This window comes from Botryllus schlosseri, chromosome 13 (assembly GCF_051294905.1).
Source record: "Botryllus schlosseri isolate E-star chromosome 13, Bs_hap1, whole genome shotgun sequence".
Lineage (NCBI taxonomy): Eukaryota > Metazoa > Chordata > Ascidiacea > Stolidobranchia > Styelidae > Botryllus > Botryllus schlosseri.
This window is the reverse complement of record NC_137248.1, coordinates 8,003,206-8,025,256: the sequence shown is the minus strand read 5'-3', so window position 1 is coordinate 8,025,256 and position 22,051 is coordinate 8,003,206. Positions and strand designations below refer to the sequence as shown.

General features: G+C 41.0%; 4 protein-coding genes across 7 annotated transcripts in view; 2 read left to right on the top strand and 2 right to left on the bottom strand.

Annotated features, from left to right (window-relative positions):
- The window catches only part of LOC145453767 (uncharacterized), a 71,270-nt gene that overhangs the window by 7,013 nt on the left and 42,206 nt on the right, over positions 1-22,051 (bottom strand). The gene's annotated exons all lie outside the window — the stretch shown is intronic.
- LOC145453748 (uncharacterized) lies at positions 528-12,868 on the top strand. 4 transcript variants are annotated; one of them, XM_080331738.1, is made up of 4 exons: positions 528-651; positions 4,023-4,092; positions 4,330-10,711; positions 11,082-12,868. In XM_080331738.1, exons 3-4 carry the CDS (start codon positions 4,336-4,338, stop codon positions 12,224-12,226), a joined length of 7,521 nt encoding a protein of 2,506 aa, XP_080187864.1. In that variant the 5' UTR covers positions 528-651; positions 4,023-4,092; positions 4,330-4,335; the 3' UTR covers positions 12,227-12,868. The 4 variants fall into 4 exon arrangements, with proteins under 4 accessions (XP_080187864.1, XP_080187861.1, XP_080187862.1 ...); XM_080331735.1 differs by having other exon boundaries at positions 11,079-12,868; XM_080331736.1 differs by having other exon boundaries at positions 4,023-10,711; positions 11,079-12,868.
- LOC145453768 (transmembrane protein 60-like) lies at positions 12,775-17,972 on the bottom strand. Its single transcript, XM_080331760.1, has 3 exons — positions 17,837-17,972; positions 17,474-17,572; positions 12,775-13,627 (listed from the first exon to the last, which is right to left on the bottom strand). The coding sequence occupies exons 1-3, from the start codon at positions 17,930-17,932 to the stop codon at positions 13,424-13,426; spliced, it is 399 nt and encodes a 132-aa protein (XP_080187886.1). The 5' UTR covers positions 17,933-17,972; the 3' UTR covers positions 12,775-13,423.
- On the top strand, positions 18,166-21,367 carry LOC145453752 (RNA exonuclease 1 homolog). Its single transcript, XM_080331743.1, has one exon. It carries the CDS (start codon positions 18,166-18,168, stop codon positions 21,025-21,027), a length of 2,862 nt encoding a protein of 953 aa, XP_080187869.1. The 3' UTR covers positions 21,028-21,367.

The following is a 22,051-nucleotide window of genomic DNA, read 5'->3' as shown; positions in this document are numbered from 1 at the left end:
CAAATCATGCAGTATCTGTAGTAACGTGACTGACGATCTGTCTAATACGAAAAGTGTATGTTCTCAAGCAGCCAGATCTTCAGTGTCGACCCAGCACCCAAGCACACACGATGTCGTCACTTAGTAGCGTGTACGGTACAGTTAGTGTACCTGTACAGGTACACACGAAACAACCATCAAATCATGATATGACATGCTTTGCTTAGATTTAGCTGCAGAAAACTCCTGTTCAAGCCTCAACCTTCAAATCAAACCCTATCCTCAACATACCAGATGCCGAACGCCGTATAGCTACTCGGCGTCTGAACAGACACCAAACGCCGTATATAGCTACTCGGCGTCTGAACAGACACCAAACGCCGTATAGCTACTCGGCGTCTGAACATAACAGACGCCAAACGCCGTATAGCTACTCGGCGTCTCAGAAAACCAGACGCCAAACGCCGAATAGACATTCGGCCGCCGCGCGGCGTTTGGCGTCTGGCGTTTGGCCTCTGAGCGGGTTTAACCCCTGTTGCGTGGTGCCGTGTTGTGTTGTTGTTTATCGATCTTCGTACAGTCGGTACGGTGGAGAGGAGAGCGGATACGGCGCGTCAGAGCCACACCACCACAGTTATGTACGGATACTCGCCATCAACTTATAACTGATAGGTATGTAATTTGCCGTGGGCTTATATTTATCATCATAGGCTGAGGCATGTAAGTATTTAATGTGTTGCATTGCAACCATTGAACATGCAATTGTCGTCTTCAATTTGTATCAATATCAAATGCATCCAGTTTACTGTTAAAAAATTGTCCCTTCAAAACTTAACAAGATTGCCATACAATTAACAGATGTAAACTGTGTCATTGGGAGTTTTATTCATAGAGGATAGAGTATATATGCAATGCATAGATTGTAAACATTCCTTTCGATCATGCGTTCGTTGTACATGAATTTAATTTATTTTCTTTCAATGGTATACTATATATAAAAACTTATTTAGACTAAATGTCAGTGCCTGTGATTAATCATAATCATCATAGGCATTTATTATGAATTGCTGTAACATCCTTTGCGTTTTATTGGAGTCAATTTATTTGTTTTCTTGAATTTACCAAATCATGTCAATGGTATGGCCATGGGGGGGGGGGGGGATATAGAGACAGACCTTATGATGGCAATGATAAAAATATTATAGGTGATTTATACATTCTTTTGATAATTGATTTTGAGTTTGTGCTCTGGATTATGGATGATCAGTAGGGCTGGGCATAATGATTCGAGTCGTGTAGACAGGGTAGTAAAACACGATTTTTTTCGAGTACTGAAATTAGACGCTCCTCGCCACTGAAATTTAATTTATCAACGAGAATTATAGTTTTGATACTAATTTTCACTGTTGAAGCCTTGAAACCTTGATTGGCCTTATCGTAGCATACGAAACATATAGTACAAAGCTATACAAACGTTTCTGGAAATAACACATTTCCGAAGTCCTCATATCCAGGTGCAATGAAATCGGTATGGTCGAAAAAATACCAAAGTATCTTTAATGTAATGGATAATAGGCATTATATTCTTTGTGGTTGCATAAAAGGTACATATTTGAACTTTGACATATTACATTCTGCTAAGATGTCATAATGAATGGTACTCGATTACTCGACTCGAAGCATATTACGTGATTCAGAATCGAATCACTCAGGAACTCGATTTTGCCCAGCCCTAGTGATCAATTCTAAGAGTAAGTTAGCGACAATGAAGGCTAATCGACAACTACTGAGTGAGCGACTCTGCGCCTCGGTTGCACTTGCTGAATGAAGGATACAATACAAATAATGTTGTTGTTCCCTATTGATCAGTTGCGGTATTTGAGTAATTGAAGCAATCGCTAGAAATTATTGCTGTTCCAACACCAAACAGAATTGACGAATTTGTGTCATCGTTTCTGTGATAGCCCTACCTGTATAAATCATTAGCATATTGCGCACTAAGATGAAGATCTAGGTCAGTAGTTCCCAACCTTCCTTTTCCCTTTTCCTCGTGCTGGAATAAGTCAAGCATTGAGTCGCTTTTCTATCAATAAACTTGAATGAACGTTCTAACATTTTCACCCCACAATCGACCCATTCATTATTTTCGTCCCCTTCTATCTCCGAATTTTCCCCAGGGGGTGATACCGCCCCCTTTGGAGACCACTGATCTAGGTAAATAGCATGCGAAAACTACTTAAGTGACGATTTATTCAAATAAACTATTTAAATTGTTATTTGTCGCTAAAATTAATAAACAGAACTTACTGCAGCTCTTCATATGCACTACATGTTACATTATCTGAGTACATAAATTGCTTTGACATAATATAACAGTGGTTCCCAACCGGGGAGGAATTCCCCCCTTGGGGGGAATTTTGCAATATTTAGGGAGGAATTCCACTTTAGAATTGTAACTGATTTCCCAAATTGTTCATGTCCGAACTGTCATGTAGACAACCAGTTATATTCGAACGTATGCTCCTTATGACTGTTTTTTTGTTTGCTGAAAGTATGTTCAAATGCTATTTGAAATCTCTTTTTCACATACAAATTACCCCCTTTTTTAAAACTAGTTCAGATGTGCTGCAGTTTGCAAGACAATTTTGTAGGCCAGCGACGGCGTCTCAATCAAATATACCCTAAGCGAGGAAATGTCGTGCCGAATCTATCACAACAAGGCCTCTAGTGAAAGTATTTATCTTATATTTTCAAGTAAACATTTTCAGACAGTGACAAAATATTCTCACGTCATCAATTCAAGTCAAAGAGGTGGCTAGCCTTGCTTTATTTTTAGTGAACAACCCGATCGAAAAAAGACATGTTAAACTTGGTGCAATGTTGCCGAAACGTAATTGGTGTCCCAAATTCCAATGAGCTCCAGCAGGGAATCTGATCACGTGTATGTTATATATCAGGGCTGTAACCAAATCACGAGGCTCCGAGTCATAAGTCAATCTCACTTTCATAGTTTTGACTCGAGTCAAGTCGAGTCATTTTCAATTCGTCATTGAGTCAAGTCCGAGTCCAAGTCCCCGAGAAGAGGGTCGAGTCCAAGTCATGGTATTGTGACTCGAGTCCGAGTCCAAGTCACACTCCAGTCAACACTGTTTGGTGATATTGAATGATTTGGATTTATGATAAACTAATTTTCCTCACTTTGAGCAGTTTCATGTCGCATTGTGAATTACCAGGATCAACAGACGAGATTCCAATAGGTTGGTCACTTTACTGTTCTTCGAAATTACAATCAAATGTCGGTCTTGGCCGTCTTATAGTCTCGATTCATATGGCTTGGTTCGAGTCATGCACAATGACTCGAGTCCAGGTCGAGTCAATACCCAGATTGTCTCGAGTCGAGTCGAGTCGTTTCCGTATTTTGAGAAAATGACTCGAGTAAAGCAGAGTCATTAGAAAATGGTGACTCGAGTCTGGTCAACCCTCCTATATATGAAAGTACCAAAATTATTGTCCAAATGCATACGCAAACTTGAGAAAAAAATCGCGAGAGCAGTAAATTTATGCATACTGATTTTTCACAACAGTTAGCCTATATTACTGATTGGTGCATGGTACGCCAAAAACACAAATGGAAGTGTGGGGGTCTGTTGAGTCAAGTCTTCCAGACGTTGTTTGATTGGGACCAGGACCATTGTTTTTGGAGGTCTACAAAGTGTTATTACAGCACTGCTAGAAACAAACACTCGATACCACCCGTCTTATTATCTCAGTCAACAAGTGTTTCCGCGGTAAAAAATGACATTTTTAATCATCGGCCAGATTTATCCAAAGGGGGGAATTTTGGCTTAAATTTCGGCCAAGGGAGGGACGAGATGAAAAAGGTTGGGAACCACTGTAATATAACGTCTATAAGTGAATAGGATAATTTAAATGAATGGTGACATAGCGAAATATCCCATGAAAGTAGGCCTGCAGGCAGTCCGCTGAGTTGATTATTTATTTATTTCCTGTGTAATTGAAGGAGTATTTTTCAAATTTTCCAGATTCAACTGCCTGGCGATAGGTTGGAGATGTGACAGAAATCATAAGAATCCGACTCACTTAATTTGGACAGTGAGTAGCATGCATGCATTACAAGTACACGCTATCGACAAATATTTTTCAATTATTCATGTGTGACTGACGTCGAACCGTACGCATCAGAATTAATAATTTTATCAGCTATGCATAAATTATATTTTTTTGCTTGAACTTCAAGAAAACATTGCCAATACCCCAAAAAATTCACTGCATATTACATTCTTTACTCCTACCTAGAATCTGGTATATCTAATTTTATTTTCTATTCAGTGAAAGATGTTACCCGTCTACCTTTACCTAAGGAGAAGGAGAATACGTGCTCAACATGCAATCATCGTCGCACTGCTATTGCTACTGGTAATCCAAGTACTTGTGAAGGTATGGCGCCAGGAAAATCACCTACGGGTGAAGCGTGATTCTGCGCCAGCTAAGACATGCGTCGCCTTGTTTTTGGTGCTACATTTCCGCGTGCCGAATGAAATATTCATATCCAATTCGTCGCGGATGGATATCAAGAACAGACTCGCCGATTACACAAACACTTCGAGAGACTACTTTTTTATGGACGACAAAATAACGCATAACGGACTCCCACAGTCGATGCAAAGGCAATCCTTTTATATTCGCGGATCGGCGGAGTCTAATGGAGAATGCGGTTATGTTTGGGGATTCGACAGCCAAAACCGGGAAGTATTATATGACACGTGCCAGGAGAAAAGTTTGAACAATTCGTGGAAATTTTGTAAGCTACATCACGACGTCGTGAAACAGCTGACCTTGACTAACTTTGCCAATATCGATCGGCATTGTAGGCCGAATTTAGCAGCTGCTTGGCCTCTCGGAGATATTACCCGGTGTACGTCTGAAGACTCGGGCGACGTATCGAAGTGGTTGCAATCCGCGAGGCTGTTGGATGATGATTTGATGAAGGATCGAATTTCTAAAATCATAGGACATGAGATCAACGCTTGGCAAGTTTTGGGGCTTGTTGTTGAATACGATGAAGGTTTGATACAGGCAGGCTTCGAATTGATAAAAACAACTGGACCGTTGGTCGTGCAAACTACGAAAACCACAGATCAGGGTAAAACAGTACATGATACTGCGACCTCAAATAATAATAATCGGCTAAATCCGACTCCGACAACTACACAGGACACATCCTCGACACTAGAGCGCCCGAGTCATCACCATATTCCAACATCAGATTACGTCACTGTTGGGATCACGGGTACTGAAGTAAAATTGGTCACGTCTGAAAGCACCAGCGAAGAAACTTCCACGTACGACCAAGAATATTACATGGAGATGGTGAGAAGGATATACCAAGAATTTTTCGCTGATAATTCCGAAATATCTGACCCATCGGCTACGGTGAGCAATACAGAAGCAATGAATCTCTACAATTTGAATGGTTCGACACCAGGCATAGCAACTGAAGACGCCACGTCCGACGTACTCACTTCCAAATCTGTGAAAGATGTCACCACTTCTACTAACGACGCGATGAGAGACCTGTTCTCTTTGCGTGAGCTGCTTTACAAGATTTACGGCATCCTGGTGAATAATTTTCCGCAACCTCTGAACTCGCTATTGTCAGATATGCACAACGCGACGGATCATACCCACGTGACTTTGCCAGAAGTGTACCGTAACGGTGATAACGTGGAATCCTCTATTTCCGCGCCGAACGTGTATTTGACGGTTTCTACAGTTGGAGTCACGGAAAATCCCAGAAGCCGGGCTGCCACTTCTGAAGAATACAATATGGAAACAATTTCTGCTGTAACTCCCATCAACACTGATATAACATCTAGTGATGACTCCTTTGATCTTGAGGATGAGATCTACAGTGGAGATGGACCTGCTGCACATTTGCAAACTACAATTTCGGTACAAGAAGATATATCATCCATTTCCACACCGTCCCGTGACGAAAGTTTACCGTATCAAACCGATCGGCAAGTTTCTCAGCCTATCACTATCACTGACAACGTAATGTCGACAAGTAACCACACTGGTACGACCAAGGTCGTATCAACATCACGTCAGCATGAAGTACAAACTGTGAATGCAGATTATGGATCTGGTGAGATATACGAATTCGATGAACCAGTCAACCGTATATTACCTGGAGACAGCTCCTCCACACCGTCTGATGTTGAAATTTTGAATATGAAATTTGACACAACAGAAAATCCCAATTCTAACGATGAGGGTGCAACGATTACTGATTCAAGCACATTTGGAGATGTTGAATTTGTAGAAAGACCAACTGACCAAGATCTAGCGTTCGAAAAAACAGATGACGTTGTCAGCACTGCTTCTTTCGGTACCAGGCAGACTAGAACTTCATCTTTTCAAGATCAGAGTACAGAGTACCGAACACGTTCTCAAGTACCTCAAGCAAACATTCAAGAAATAGATGCATCCACGACATTGTCACCTCTAGATATCCGATCTGATCCCGCGATTCTACAATCTGACAAGTCATCAATGACTCGAGAATCCCGCAGTACAATATTTCCATCTAGTTCCAGCAAAACGATTTCTTCGTTACGTTCCGACAACACTGTTGCTTCTACGTCGGAATATGATTCCATTTTAGCCACCAAACCTACAGAATATCCAAAACTTGGTACCGATGCTGGGATTACTTTGGCATCCGAAAGTATGCCGGTTGAAGAGAAAGATGGAAGACCATCACATACAACGCAGATTTCATTTTCTACGTTGACTGATACACAGCTGCATACAACGGGGCTCTCTGATACTATTTCTTCAAGGGTTCATGTGGGAATAACTCAAAGTAGTAGTGGATATGTTACTGATGATAAGTTGACTTCATCTGATGTGGAAAATGTCACATTCAAAATTACAGAAAATACAAGTCTGTATGAATCCGGTAGTGACATAGATACCAGGCAAGATATCACTGACAAACCGGATACTTCATCAATGTCTGTAAGCACTGATTCTGTAACTCAGTTCAGTCCAGGCATTGTCACTGGTGTACAAGTAAGTACATCACAAGATGTCACGAGCCTTACTAATGCTGTTACCACTGAAAATCTCAGCAAAAGACCTTTTCCAGATAGGAAAGATTCCACGGCAACTCTTCAAGAAGTAACCGCTGTCTTCACTACACTGCCATCAACTGCTCCAAAAAGAAATTTGATAACAACCACTCCTGAGTACACAATTGAGTCTTTCGCGAAAGAAGGTTTCAATACAAAACAAGCTTCAACTTCAACACCAATCGTTATACACGAAATAACGCTGCCGGATGATGATACAAAGACAACTGTTCAAATCACAACTCGGCCAGACAGTAATGTCGATTTTTTGTCTACTTCTGACTCACTTGAAGATGTTATTACAGAGGGTGAAATCAGTGACAATATCAAGAGAGTTATGCAAACTTCGACTGATCTTGCATATCAGGATGAATCTACCACTACAGTGCAAACATCAACACCTGCAGAAGATCATGATGCATATGACGGTACTGCATTGATATTTTCTACCATGGAAACTGAATCCTTTGCAGACGGAAGTACAGCGATGGCCGACAGCCTTGAATCTGTATTTACCACTAACGCTGAAAAAGGATCTTCCACTACTACAACAGTTGGAATGGGCTCCGGAATGTGGACTACAAACCCAGATCCACACACTAACTTGAGCAGTACAGGAACTTTTTCGAATGAATTTGCCACAAATGCGATAACTACCGACCACAATGTCGATAGTTCAGTAGCGACACAAAGCAGCAAACCTACTTCAGAGGAAGCATATACTAAATTACCTCACCCAGACATACCCGGCATAGTATCGTCGACAAGGCACAGTATTCCTGTCTCAGTAACATTGTCACCTTTGCCAGACATTCTGACGCCTGAAATATCAACTACCTACAGTGATACTTTAGAAGCTATTTCTGCTGTCGACTACCCGGTGACCATACAAGAGTCTGGCGATTTTGCGATTACCTATTCAAGCGCAGTGTCTGGTCATGAAGCAACGACTGAAAACCTTTACGGTACGGACATCGGTAGTGCTACCGACAGCTTAACAAATCATCTGCAACAAGGCGTCACAGAATTATTGCCGTCGATCGCAACTAGAGTTTATGCCAACACTTTAACAACAAATTCTGATGAAAGTGGTGAAGGTACATATGCAAGGAGTTCATCCGTCGGAAGTGACCTCGTTCAAAGTGGTGCTGAAACCACCACACGTTATACTGCCTGGAAATCCAACTCTTTTTCGTCAACGTCCAATATAAATCAACAAGACATAATTTCAGTAACTACACGGCACAACAACATAGCACATACCTCGGCTATGATTGCATTCTCTGGCGATGTCGGTTCCACGGATTTTTCTGGCAGTGGTTCTACTGTGGGCAATGCAAAAAGTGAAATCGCGACTACAAAACAGGAAGATGTGCCATCTACTTCTGTGATCACGTCGGCTGAAATGCAGTCATTGATGCCAACTGCTTTCCAGTACTGGAGCACCACATACAACGGTGTGCAAAACGATGGGACGTTGCAACCAACGCCTACAGAAGCCACACTTAGCGGGCAGACGTTGTCTAGTCAAACTCAGATGTCTGACACTGATGTAGAGAGGCAGTCAGCGGTGCCAACTGCCATCCAGTACTGGACCACCGCAGACAGCAGTGTGCAAAGTGATGAAACTTTGGAACCAATGCCTACACAAACCACCCCTATCGGGCATACGTTACCTAGTCAAACTCTGACGTCTGGTGATGGTGTTGCTCATAGTACTTTGTCAGGAATGGATCCAGATACGGGCTATAATCCAACACATACTGGTACCTTAGTACACGTCACAGCCACCGGCACTGAAAAAGAACAATCAAACCCACAAACAATTGCTGGTACTTCTGGATATTTGGTTGTGACAGACCCGGTATGGAGTGGAAACGGTGTAGATAATCCTGGTTGGAACTTTTCGACATTTCCAGACGAGACAAAAACAGTGCTTTCATCGGCGACTTCTGACTATACTTCCATTCCCACCGTCTCTAGCCATTCGCCGGTGGATCATGAGTCTGGTAGTGCCTCAAATATCCCACCAACCATTTCTACTGTGAGTACTGTAGATGAGTCACATCCTGCCGTGGCTACTACGTTGCAAAACGCATTTGCTGGGTCAGGGTCGACACTGACGGAGTCAAATATTCCTCAGTTTGGCAGCACTGCAAGGGACACTACACTACATTCGTCATCAACATCTATCACCAATCACCAGGCTCATATAACACCTATTTACTCCACAATTCAGCAAAGTTCAGAAGGTTGGCCTAGTGTTTCCACAGTTCTGCTATCCCAACCTAGCATTACCCTGGGGGCCGATGAAACTTCTACTGACAATGATTTGGCGGTAACTGCTACTGAAGAAGATATTGTCAGTGTGGGTAGTACAATTCATTCAACATATGAATCCATGCATCCAACATCAGCTATTGCAACCTCAACATTTGATCTGATGACAAATACTGGTATAGTTGATGAAATTTCAACAGTCTCTTCCACTTTAAAAACGGTACAGTCAAATGCCGTCAGAGAAGAAGCTATCACCATGGAGACCGCAACACATTCAACATCAGATCACATACGGCAAACATTTACTGAAGCATCGGGAGTGCATGCAACTGTTCACTCAATGACAAATACTGGTGCGAATGGCGAAATTAAAACAATTGCATTTACCCACCAACCGAAACTGCCATACACTATTACAGAAGAAGCTGTCACTGTGAAGACTTCAGTTCATTCAACTATTGAATCTTTATATCAAACCTCTACTTCAGCACCTGGATTACCCACATCTTCATACTCAAGCACTGGTATTAAGTCACCAAATGAATCCCCATTTGTGTCATCTACTTCTGTACCATTCATCGATAGACATTTCACCACCAAAGAGGACGGCCTGGTGTTATCACCCACAATTGCTGCTACCGATCCAACTGGTACTACTAGAATGAAACATTACAGCTCTGTGCACACACCCATTGTATCTACTAATCAAGATGTCTCAAGCACTATCGGTACTACGCCAGGGATTCTTTCTACATCAACTACTGCCCAGGGTGCTGAAAGTATACCAAGCGATAAATCAGGTGATGCTGGCATTACCACCACCAATCTGATTGGCGTATCTTCCACAAGCATACCTTCTTCAATTCATGAGACTACTGTTACCATTGAAAGCACTCGTGAAATGCTACATACCGATGATCATTTCACTGCACCTAAAGCGTCTAGTAATTTGGTCACCACGGACACTACCTCATTGTATTCCACTACAAAAACAGGACCACATGCTACACGGTACATTTCAAACGATGGAAGTCCTTCCAGTGGTGTTACAACTGAGCAAGGTTATCTTGTGTCAACAACTCCCGACAGTGTGACGACTTCGATTTTAGCAACCCCAGTACAATCGACTTCTATTGTCAAAGAGACATCTACATGGACTGATAATAAAGTCCTGACTCCATCAACAACTCTGTTTCATGACATTCCGCCAACATCAACGATAAAATCCACCCCATCTACACCGATATTGCTACCAACTGCTACGAAACTGACAACTTCAGGCAATGTTGATCCGGGTAAGCTTCAAAATACCTACTCAAAATGTCTTGTAGCATGACTAACATGTAGCGTATTTTACTCCACCTTCACTAGCACCCCTGTATGTTATATTTGTAGTTTTTCTTTGTTTTTTCTTTTGTCTGCAGTCAAAAACTAGTGACCAAACCCTGGTATGGGGTTGAACTCTTTTGTCTTAAGATACTTTTCGCAGTGGTATTTTGTAGGAAAGGATGGCAATTCCCAGTAGATATATTTAAATTTGTGGCCGACAGAGCTTGGTCATTGGTAGCAGGTAACTATTATCCATCATAAAAAAATCTTGGGCTATGCAATTAGGTATAACTCAACACTCCACTCATATAATGAACCATATCCGTTTTCCAGCAGTGAGCGTCACGGATGTTGTTTCGGCAGTCGTTGGCAAGATGTTTCAGCACACAATTCCAGAATTCCTTTCATCTGAACTGAAACACGGCATGCATTATGTGAATGTGGATTTGACAGCAACAACAACTGTACACAATATCCCAGCGCCATTACTGACCGACCAATGGCTGATGTATTGCAAAGAATCCAAATCGTTATGTGGAGTTCCAGTCGCCAATCATTCCGGTGATGTCTCACAGACCCAAACGTACCATATCTATATTACCACGGGTAATATGCGAACTTCGGAAATTCTCACGTTGCATGTGTCAGTATATCCGCTTCCAAGTTCTAAATCACAGGACTACACTGTCTCTACTGCAATTGATATAAAAGCTATCAGTTCAATCACTGAGGATGATGTATATTCCTTATATCCCGTTACTTTCATCAGAAAATTGTCTTCTTATCTATCATCGTTTCACAGTGCAATCAACAATTCTTCAATCAACATTCATAATTTTGATTCTATAACTAGGCGGAGAAGACGCCGTAGCACTACCTATAGTGTTGGTGTCCGTTGGTCTATCGATGAGATGGATTTAATCGCTTTCAACAATACTATAAGGCACTTGATTTTCAAAAATCGTACTTCGGACACAAACTTTGAATTTTTCCTCTCAATGCTGCCTGAAATCATAGTCAGCAGCAATAACGTCACGATTGCTCCTGAACTCGGGTTCAAAGTGAAACTCGACCGAGAAATACCAGCCCCACTATCACAAGGCAAGTCGGCAGCTATCGGTCAAGTTCTTGCTCCTATTCTAATAGGCCTGGTCGGATTGGTATCTTTCTTATCATTAGCAATCATAAGGTGTAGGAGACGTCCCACTTTCTTCTTTACATCGCAATACACGGACAAGACTTATGATAAGAGAAAGCCCTTGTTTCTCGACGATGAAGTAGAAATGGACTATTTCCGACCAAGTAAAGCAAACCTTGTGCAACATGAATCCCAACTGCATGTCTCATCAGTGCCAACCAAGCACAAAATCTCTAAACGTGTCGGTGAATGTTCAGACCCGGAGTCTAACACCATCAGTGATGAGGAAGATGGTTATTATTCTTTCAAAGACTTCTCACTAGTTCTAAACAAAGTCAGCTAGTGATACATGTCAGGGTTTTGCTATTGCCGTATCAATCCAGAAGCCATTCGAGTAGAAAAAAAACATTTGTACTGTGCGCAGAAAGCAAAAACACCACTACCAGCCAACCAATATTTCAGACATTGTTCGAAGCAATACCGTGATTCCACAGACACCTCATTTTATAATGAAGACCTTCAATGTTTTCTTTTTCAGCTGCGTTGTCCTACTGTGATATATTTGTAGTTGTACTTTGAATCATAGCTCGAGTATATGTGCAAATTAGTGATGTCCATAGCTTATTGCATTTAGTAACGTTTTAAAATATTTTCAATTCTGTCTATCACTGGTATATCCAAACTGTGAAATATCAAAAATCTATCATATACGTTCTATGTTATATCATTTTATTTTGTCTGATTCAAGTAAAGGACTAGAGTAGCTGTTACTTTCTTGAATTTGAAATTGTAAATCAAGTTCCTTGGGTGAATTTTTCTAATGGTTATGGAATAAATGATTTCATACACAGTTCTACAAATGTCAGCTGTCTCTTGAGCCTATCGACAAGATACGAAGTTTTTGTATTTATTAATGATGTTTGCTAATTTTCCTTCACTTCATGTATAATTCACGTTCTACAAAAATATCCGTGATGCAACACGATTCAATTGCACAGTGTGTAGATGAAAATGCAACAATCTGGTGCAAAACCAAATCAATATTCCATAGGCAGATATTCCAATTCCATGACAAGAATATGCATAGCTTTGGGATCATAGTGGAGGTCACACCATTACTTTGCTGCCTCTGCCCTATGAGTGTCTCTAAGAATCGTAATGATGAGACAATGTGGTTATAGACATCAGTTGAAACCAGTACACAAATGACAATACCGTAACTCATGATACCGATCTTGAAAAAATCGATAGTTATCATCTTATCAATCAGTTAGACTACTGCATAAATCGTATAGTGTTTTAAACTAGCAGTACGAAGGTGCAGCAATCAACTGGAATAAATAAATCATGGTCGAGTAATAGACTAGTTTGGTGAAGACTGTCACAGTTGTCACCTCTGGCCAGGTTAGCCGTGTCTGCCACAAATCTATGCATGTAGTTCCAAATTCATATGGAACGAGGCGCATTGATTACACATGTCGACGGCAATTCATATCCGTCACATGGTCAAGAATTCCCACCCGATGTGAATCTAGTTTGGTCAGCTCTGAATCACAACAATTTGGAAATGGAAAAAGTTCACAACATAACCAGCGAGAAGTATCCATAGCGGAATAAGAACATAGTACATGGAAATCTCTACAATGTGATCCAGCCGCAGACAGAGCAATATTTCGAATAACAGTTCAAGAATACAGGAAGCCAAGAGGAAGCCTTTCCGTTTCATGCTGACACTTTGAGGGTCCTGTAAAAAGAGATCACCATTCAATTCTGATTCCGTATTCGTTTACCAATATCACTGTCGAATATCCAGATTTGAATTTCAACTCTCAATCCGAAAATGTGATCAAAAGTAGAGAATCAAAATTGTTTTAGACATAGTAACGATTTTACTTATATTTTATCATCGTTTGGCAGACTATATTATTTTTTACAATCAGACCGAGGATCATGTCTGACTTAACTGATATCCATTTACTTTTTTGTCATAGACTAATCGTAAACCTACTGGTACCAGAGGTGATCTGGAACACAGTACTTCTGGTTTTTTGAAAAAGTAGTTTTCCTCTATTTGCAGTACTTCATCAAGCAAATATAATCTTCTGCTACTTCGTTATATTTTATGATTTAGGCCTACTTACTTTCAAGTAATATCAAGTGTCAGAGAGACATAGAAATTTATGGGCTTTAGTTTGTCACAGTAGCCAACAAGAATTTAATTTGATCACAAAAGTGAAGTGAAGTACAGAATGATCCTACTGGCTACTAGTTCTCATTAATCAAATAACTGCAAATGAAATGCATTACGTGTTGAAAACCAAGAAAAGTAAGCAGATGCCAACACTGACTCTCTGCTTTCAAGCACAAGACAGAACTATGTTAGAAGTTTTAGTTACCATAAATCATTTTCTATTGAGTGACTGAAGCCGAGTTATCATACTTATGAAAATAACAAAGAATTTGAAAAGATATGCTTACGCCTTATGAGTATAATCTCCTTAAATATATATAAAATTGGCTAGGCTTATACCAGACATGGGGTGATTACTTCATGAATGTAATCGATTGCGATTACTTCTATATCACGCGATTACGATTACAGCAAAATCTCAAAGTAGTCGATTAGGATTACGATTACATTGGAAAAGTAATCACGATTACATTCATTTTGCTTCTTAGAACTTATATTTCGAGACATATTGGATGGCGATATTACGGTATGATGAAAGGCGTCATGAGAGTACATTTTTCGACTTATAATGTGATGCCATTTGCTTGTTACATCACAATATACCCATTGGCCAAATTTATAGCTAAAGATTTCTTGCACCCAGCGATTTCCATTCTAGTCAGGGCGCACCCTGAACCCCCAATTGGATGTATGGCGAGCACGAAGGGGACCCAAAATTATTTCGTAAATCATCAAATTTTGTGGAGAAATTAGGCCCTATGGGCTAAAATATTTCTTAGCGATTTAATGTCGACAAATATGAAGGAGAAATGTGAAGAGATGACAACGCGTGTGTGCATCTCACGAAACATACGTTTTTCGTTTGTTTAGTCTGCTATGTTTGGGTGATTCTAATATCTTTTGACTATGGTCACGAATGAGCAACATCCAACGAACAAAGTAATATTAACAACGGGAGCTACCGAATATGTTATAATTAGTAATCGCGTGCCTACATTGTCGAAGACATCAGCTCTCTCAGCTCTACCGGTAAATCTGACCACGCAGGCTGAGAGAGAAACAAAATAGATATGTTTATGCAATTACCATCATTACTGACGAAATTCAGCCATGAATTCGACGATATTTTCGCTATTCGCGCGATAACAACAATTACACAGTGAAGCCACATCGCATCAAACGTGTCTTCAAGTTGATGTGAAAAGACCGGTCGTAAAGTGGGAGTCTGGGGGTGACGAAGTCCTGTTTCAGTTCTGATTCTAGCTACATCCTACGCTATCATGGTTTATAAGCAATGGCTATGGCGGCAGATCAAAATGTTGAGTAAAGAATTGCGAAAAACGATTCGTGCCAGTTATATTGCGAGATGCCGTTAGGAATAGCGTCAAACAACTGCTCAGTTATGATTTCTATCAGCATTCTTGGATTTTTAATGCTTCAATGTGGAAATCGCAATGTTTCATTTGACGAGTACAAAATGACAAATCATTGTCTGGTGTACCTACGCTTAGGGCTACACCTTGCCAAGCAGTAACGTTCAAACTGCGTTCAGCTAACCACAACCAATAACCATACAGCAATACAATCTTACTATTTGAAACGAAACTAGGCTGAGTGGTGATCATTACTGCGCTGCGCGGTAGTGATGTCAGGAGTGAATTGATAACCTGATATATATGGCATGCTGCCGGTGGTTCCTATTGGACAATAACACTACTACATGTACATTATGCAGTGTTCATCGAATACTATTTACTACGTGAGGATAATTCGTAGCGCAATGACGAGCAAAGCTAATACATGTGTGTTGTGAGGTAATAATGAGCAGTGGCGTCTTTGACGTATTTGCTATCAATAACGTGGTATAATATAGCACTCTTACTTGTTCAGGAATGTTGAGTTCATGACATAGTTGCATATAGGGTTAGTTCGGATATCAATAATTTTCACTATCCGGATAACGGATATATCCGTATATTTGGAATTTAGCTAACCGGTGAACCGGATAATAACTGCTAAGTGAGACAATCGATTTCACGAGGTCTGCATGAAAAATGGATCGCAAAATCATTACACAGTGTTATTGTAGAGCTATACGTACACGCGCAGTACGAGCGAATACCACAAAAATCACGCAAATTTAATGTTCACTGCTTCTGCAACGCCCTCCTTACAAAGCACACTGCATTAATTGTGGCATCCTGTAGCCGGGACCGGAGTGCACGCACAAAAATGTTTGCAAAATGCGAACATTCGATGTCATTCAGTTTCGCGATGTCATTATTTAATCACAATCGCTGATCAGAATACTCCAAGCAGCATATTGCCTCCAAGCGCCCAAGAAATAGGAGCCAACGCATTCCAGGCCAGAGACGCGATTGTTACGCCAGCGATGATATCTTTCGTGCCATGCCTATTGCTGATGCGATTGTGTAGGCCAACGATAATATCGTAGGGTTACCATACGAATTTTGGTCATATTTATAGCAAAATTCGACTGAGATGTCGTAAATTAGCACCGAAGTGACGGTCCGGCGGGTATTCCAGGAGCCGAGTGGAAAGTTGACCTTTAATATTTTTTTTAGCCAACCGACCACGAAGTGGGAAAAATTTACCATTTTTTGAGAATTCTACTCCGGTTTTGCAAGTCTGAAAATTATGAAAAAGTGTCCTCTTTTCAGATTTCCCAAACATGATAACCCTATAATATCGTGAACACAAAGTCAATGAAGATGCGATTGTGCAGACCAGTGGTGTTATAGTGTCCATAGGGCCTATTGCAGATGCGATTCTGCCAGCGGAACTATAGGCTTGTTGAAGACTCGATAAATCAGGCCAGTAACGATAGCCGAGCACCTAATTTGGCGATCTTCTCAGCGGGAGATTGCATCGCGTTACATTGTGCACAGACGTATCTCGCTAATTGGCAACACGCTTCTCGTTAATTGGCCGCGCGCAACACTGATAATACAACTTATTGAGCTTACTAAAAAGTGTAAAACGCATTATCAACAATACTATTTTATCCGGTTAACCGGCATAATTATATCCGGATATCAGATAATAAAAAAAACCGCGGTTAACCGTTATCCGGATAATCCAACCCTAGTTGCATAGTCCTAGTACAAATGAAAAGTAATCGTGCTTTCACAAAGAAATCGATTAGATATGTGAAGCAATCGATCACGATTACGATTACTTTGCATTTTTTTCGAAAGTAATCGATTGCGATTACGATGACTTGAAAATGCTGTAATCGTCGTAATCGATTACGATTACTAATCACGATTACCCCATGTCTGGCTTATACTTGTAAAAATCCTGCTCTGCTGAAAACAGGTGGGCTTGGTTTGCTAGTGTACTAGTAGTAAATTACTACTTGATGTAATTTTGACTTACCCCATAGCTTCTCTTGTGATAGACGAGTCTAGCGATGACCCATACCATGTCGAAAACACATAAAAAGAAGCGAGGAATGAACGTAACAAACCAGCTGTACTGAAAAAAGAAGAGTAATCTTGTCACACTCATATATATTGCACGGGTTACACCATTTGTAAGCTTTTCCGGGCCGAACACAATGGAAGATTTGTGCTATAGCTATGCTAACATACGAAATTAGGTGACATCAATTTATCTTCATTGTATTCGTCCTTTATCGAGTCATTCTCTGAAGGTTTTTTTTGCAATGACCAGACGTAAAACCAGCACCATATCACATTCAACACGACAAATTGAAAACAACAATTCCTGCATACTTACGGATACTTGATTTTCCAGCTTTAATGACATCATTATGAACAAAACGCAGGTGCAGGCCCAGGCCATGCCAACATATTGAACAAGAATCATAGGCATAAATTTGGCGAATTCAAAACCCTCCAATCTCGAACTCGAATACTATCTGTCTACATTGGACCATGAAGACGGCGAACCCAGCTGAAATGTAAAACGCTTCGCTGAACTTTGATTTACTTGTTCTCTCAAGCAGAACCACAGCAGATTAGTCCAGAAGAAAACACACGGGCCGTTCCGCGATGAAAGACCAGCCGTGTTCATTCTAGCAGCCTCCGCAGTTCACGAGTTCGGACATGCTTCGATCCGCGGGATATTTCTCTGGCGTGCCGTGTCCCGCAGAAGCATCCGGCTGTCGGAGACCTTACTGTCCATTCCGTCACAAATCTAGACAAAGGGACAACGCATCTTCAACACACGTCGCTAGTATCGAAAATACTATCGAGAAAATCAAGAACGAATTACGGGGGCTTCCTATACAAAATGAAAGCTACGAACCTATCCCTTATGAGTCCTCTGCATCGAGCAGTGATAAATCTTCATCTGTCCTGCCATATGCAAGAGGACCCTCTAAGCCCAAACAAAAGAACATTTACAGAAGTCATTCACTTACCCACCCTTCTACTGACATGGAATATGATCCAGTTGTTAATTACAGTACGTCTAGTCGAAGTTACAATCCTATTCGCAATTCAAAATCAAACAATATTAGGGATTCCTCAAATGAATCAAATGGGCCTAGTCCAAGTACCAGTTACTCGCAAGATCAAGTATCAGACGACGAAGTGAGTTGCGATGAATATTTTGGCGTCAGTGCTCAGGAAGATATTGATGAGGAGAAATTTGTTATTGTTGAAGATGAGGATGCTAAAACTACTGGTTCTGTCACCACTCTATCAGAAATATTCGGAGATGAGAGTGACAAAGAAAAAGATAGCAACTTTGAATCTGATGCTGCTGTGCCAAGCTCTGCAACATCCCAATCTGAAGTTATCGATTTGACCAGAGATGAAAATCAAGCCGCAAAGAAAAGCAAATCCAAAAAATCAAAAGAAATTAGATTGAAAACTAAGGACAAGTCCAAGTTGAAAGATTTATCAAAACAAAAGTTGGAACACGGAGCCGGTAAGAAACGTAAACATGGAAGTGAAGAAGACCAGCCATCGAAATCGAGAAAAGTGGATAAGAACACCAAAGTGAAACCAAAAATATCGACTACTAAATTGAAAAAAATTCGCCCCAGAGACATGGACACTGCGAATATTACAAAATATGTTGATCGGGATGAAATCAAACAATTGAACGAGGACTTGTCGAAAGCTGACGCCTACCAAGAATGTTTGAAAATCTTTCAAGAAGCTTCCAAGAAGAAATGCAAGACCAGCAATCCCATCAAAACACCAACTGTTGTGAACCCATCCAGCCCAGAACCGAAAGCACCACCCACAATAGGAAAACGTAGAGTAGCCCACGTAAACGCTACCTCATCTGCAGAAAATCTGAAACGACCAACTACCTCTAAGATCAAACACCGACGATCCACACCAGCACAGATGATGATGGCAAGACTCGATATCATCGAGGAGGAAGAAGCTCAACGAGTCCTTTCCGGACAATTTACAAAACGTGTCGCTCATCAAGTGAGCGACAAAATGGCCGATGTCCGTGCGAAAAATTCCGTATCCCGAAAACATATTCGCGAACTGGATGAAAAGTATTCATCAAACCCCTGGTATCCCAAAGTGGAGGACGCACCAACCGTGTGCGGCACAGTTGCAAAAGGCGTACGCCGTGTTGCACACGAGTCCAAGGACGTTATTGCCATCAAAAGTGGATCGTCCATTCCGCCACGACCTCGTATTGCGATTGATCGTCACAGTAAAGTCCCATCCAACTCGCGGCATCGATACTTGACAGTTTTTATCGATGAATGTTTGCGCATATGCAATCAAAATCATGAAAAAGCCTATTCTATGGCGTTGATGGAAGAAGAACAGTGCAAAAAGCGAAGTAGCTCCAAAGTGATATACAACAGTTTGGCGGCGAACGCACTACGAAAACTCAGAGATAAACCGGCCTTGGGTTCTACCTCACAAAATAAGTCCTGCATCGCTAAACCTGCAAAGTCCAAAGTTACAAACGGAACAAAGAAAACCATGTCCCACAATCAGCTCTTAATTACCAATACGAAAACATGCAAAGGAGGATACACAATACAGAAAAAGGAAGAAAGAGCTAAGCTCTCTCTTCCTGATTTGTATGAGAAGATGTGCACTTACATAATGACGCACGATCAACTTGATGCGAACGGGTATCCGAGACCCGGTGATATCCCTGGCAAGGCCGAATTCAGAACTGAAAAATCGATGAAACCATTCAACGCCAGTGAAAAGAAAATCTGTGTACGCTGCGGTAAGGAATTCTTTTTGAGCAGAAAAGGCAAATTCGCGAAAGAAGAGGAGTGTACGTATCACTGGGGCAGAGCGTACATGACAAGGGTAGGTAAGGGATGGGAAAAGCGATATTCGTGCTGTCAAGAACGCCAAGGCACCGAAGGCTGTGCTATTTGCGACACTCATGTTCATGCTGACAATAAATTAGACCGATCTGGGTATATGAGAACCTTAGCCAAATCTCCGCCTCCTGATGGAAATTGCGGCATTTACACCCTCGATTGTGAGATGTCCTACACTACAAACGGTCTCGAGCTGACCAGAGTCAGTGTGCTTGACCACAAATGCAAACTCGTGTATGATACTTTTGTACGGCCATCGGGCAGAGTACTGGATTATAACACACGTTGGAGTGGCATCACAGAGCAGGATATGGTAGGCGTCAAGACCACATTGAGAGATGTCCAAGCAACTTTTTTGTGTAAATTTTCGGCCGATACTATTTTGATGGGACACAGCCTCGAAAGTGACCTTGTTGCTTTGAGATTAATCCACGAAACAGTTATTGACACTTCGATTGTGTTCCCTCATAAACAAGGTTTTCCATACAAGCGTGCGTTGAGAAATATAACATCGGAAAATCTTGGTATCGTCATTCAATCGGGTGCGTCTGAAGGTCACGACAGCGCGGAGGATGCGTCTGCGTGTATGAAATTGATGTTATGGAAAATCGAAGAGGATGGAAAATTATCGTCGAGAACGTGATCCTAATTGACACCTTAACAACTTTGATATATTTTGTCATTGGTGAATGAATGAAAAAAATTTCAGTAGCAGTATTGAACTAGTCCTTGAAGTGTTTCCGATGGGCAAGTAGTCATGGTGGAATTGATAGCTGCAATTGTTCCTCATCTTTGGTGCATTTTTACGTTCGAATTGCAATTTGATTGTTTGTTATTATCCAATGCAGTCATTTGACACAAATTTACACCGTCGCACATACTTTCCGGAACATTTAATGTGATCTCACATTGATAAGGTAATGTATTGTGCGAAGAACCTTTCATTTTCAATCTTGTGTGTGAATACATTTCTTTCTATGTTGCATTTGTCAGAGGTGGTTGAAGTTATCATCATTGCTACTCGAATAGAAGTAATGCTGTAAATTCCTACTCAAGTAGAAATAACTATTTTCAAAGCTACTGCAAGTGGCCGTGAAATATACTTGTGTAGTCCTACTGTCAAAAAGTAGATTTGTTGGAAATGTTGCATACTTTAGCAGATAATAATCAGAGGTGAGTGCTTTTGATGAATCTTCGGAAATAATGCCAAAAGATTAATGACTCTACATGTGGATGCATTTTTCCGAAATAAATTCAGATACCGTGGCACTGGGACTGTTTGCCCAGTTATTATGACAATTATAAAGGTGAAGCCGAGATACCCAAAACTACCTTCTACTGTACAACTACAAAGTCTAATGAGCAAGTAGTTTGTTCTAAACGACTGATGAGTGGAAGTAGTCTAAAATCATGACCGCTTGAGTAGTCGGTGCCAGTGGGCAAATCTAATTGAGCACTCCAAGTATGTGATCATTACTAACCTACTGTTTTCCGTCCAATTCGAACAAATCAACTTCACACTCTTGTACTTTTCTTTCATTGTATTTATAATAAATTGAACAAGAAACATGTAGGACTTCTCAAAAATAGGGTTTGGAACTTGGAAAGGATTTATCGCCGAATGCTTGCTTCTCACACTTCATTTGGTGGCGGGTGAGTGATTACAA

Coding starts and splice junctions, on each gene's coding strand:
- LOC145453748 (XM_080331735.1), top strand. CDS start 4,336: ATGTTACCCGTCTACCTTTACCTAAGGAGAAGGAGAATACGTGCTCAA. Junction 10,712..11,078: donor TTCAGGCAATGTTGATCCGG/GTAAGCTTCAAA, acceptor TCCGTTTTCCAG/CAGTGAGCGTCACGGATGTT.
- LOC145453768 (XM_080331760.1), bottom strand. CDS start 17,932: ATGCCTATGATTCTTGTTCAATATGTTGGCATGGCCTGGGCCTGCACC. Junction 17,573..17,836: donor AGCTGGAAAATCAAGTATCC/GTAAGTATGCAG, acceptor TTCTTTTTTCAG/TACAGCTGGTTTGTTACGTT. Junction 13,628..17,473: donor ATCACAAGAGAAGCTATGGG/GTAAGTCAAAAT, acceptor CTCTTTTTACAG/GACCCTCAAAGTGTCAGCAT.
- LOC145453752 (XM_080331743.1), top strand. CDS start 18,166: ATGCTTCGATCCGCGGGATATTTCTCTGGCGTGCCGTGTCCCGCAGAA.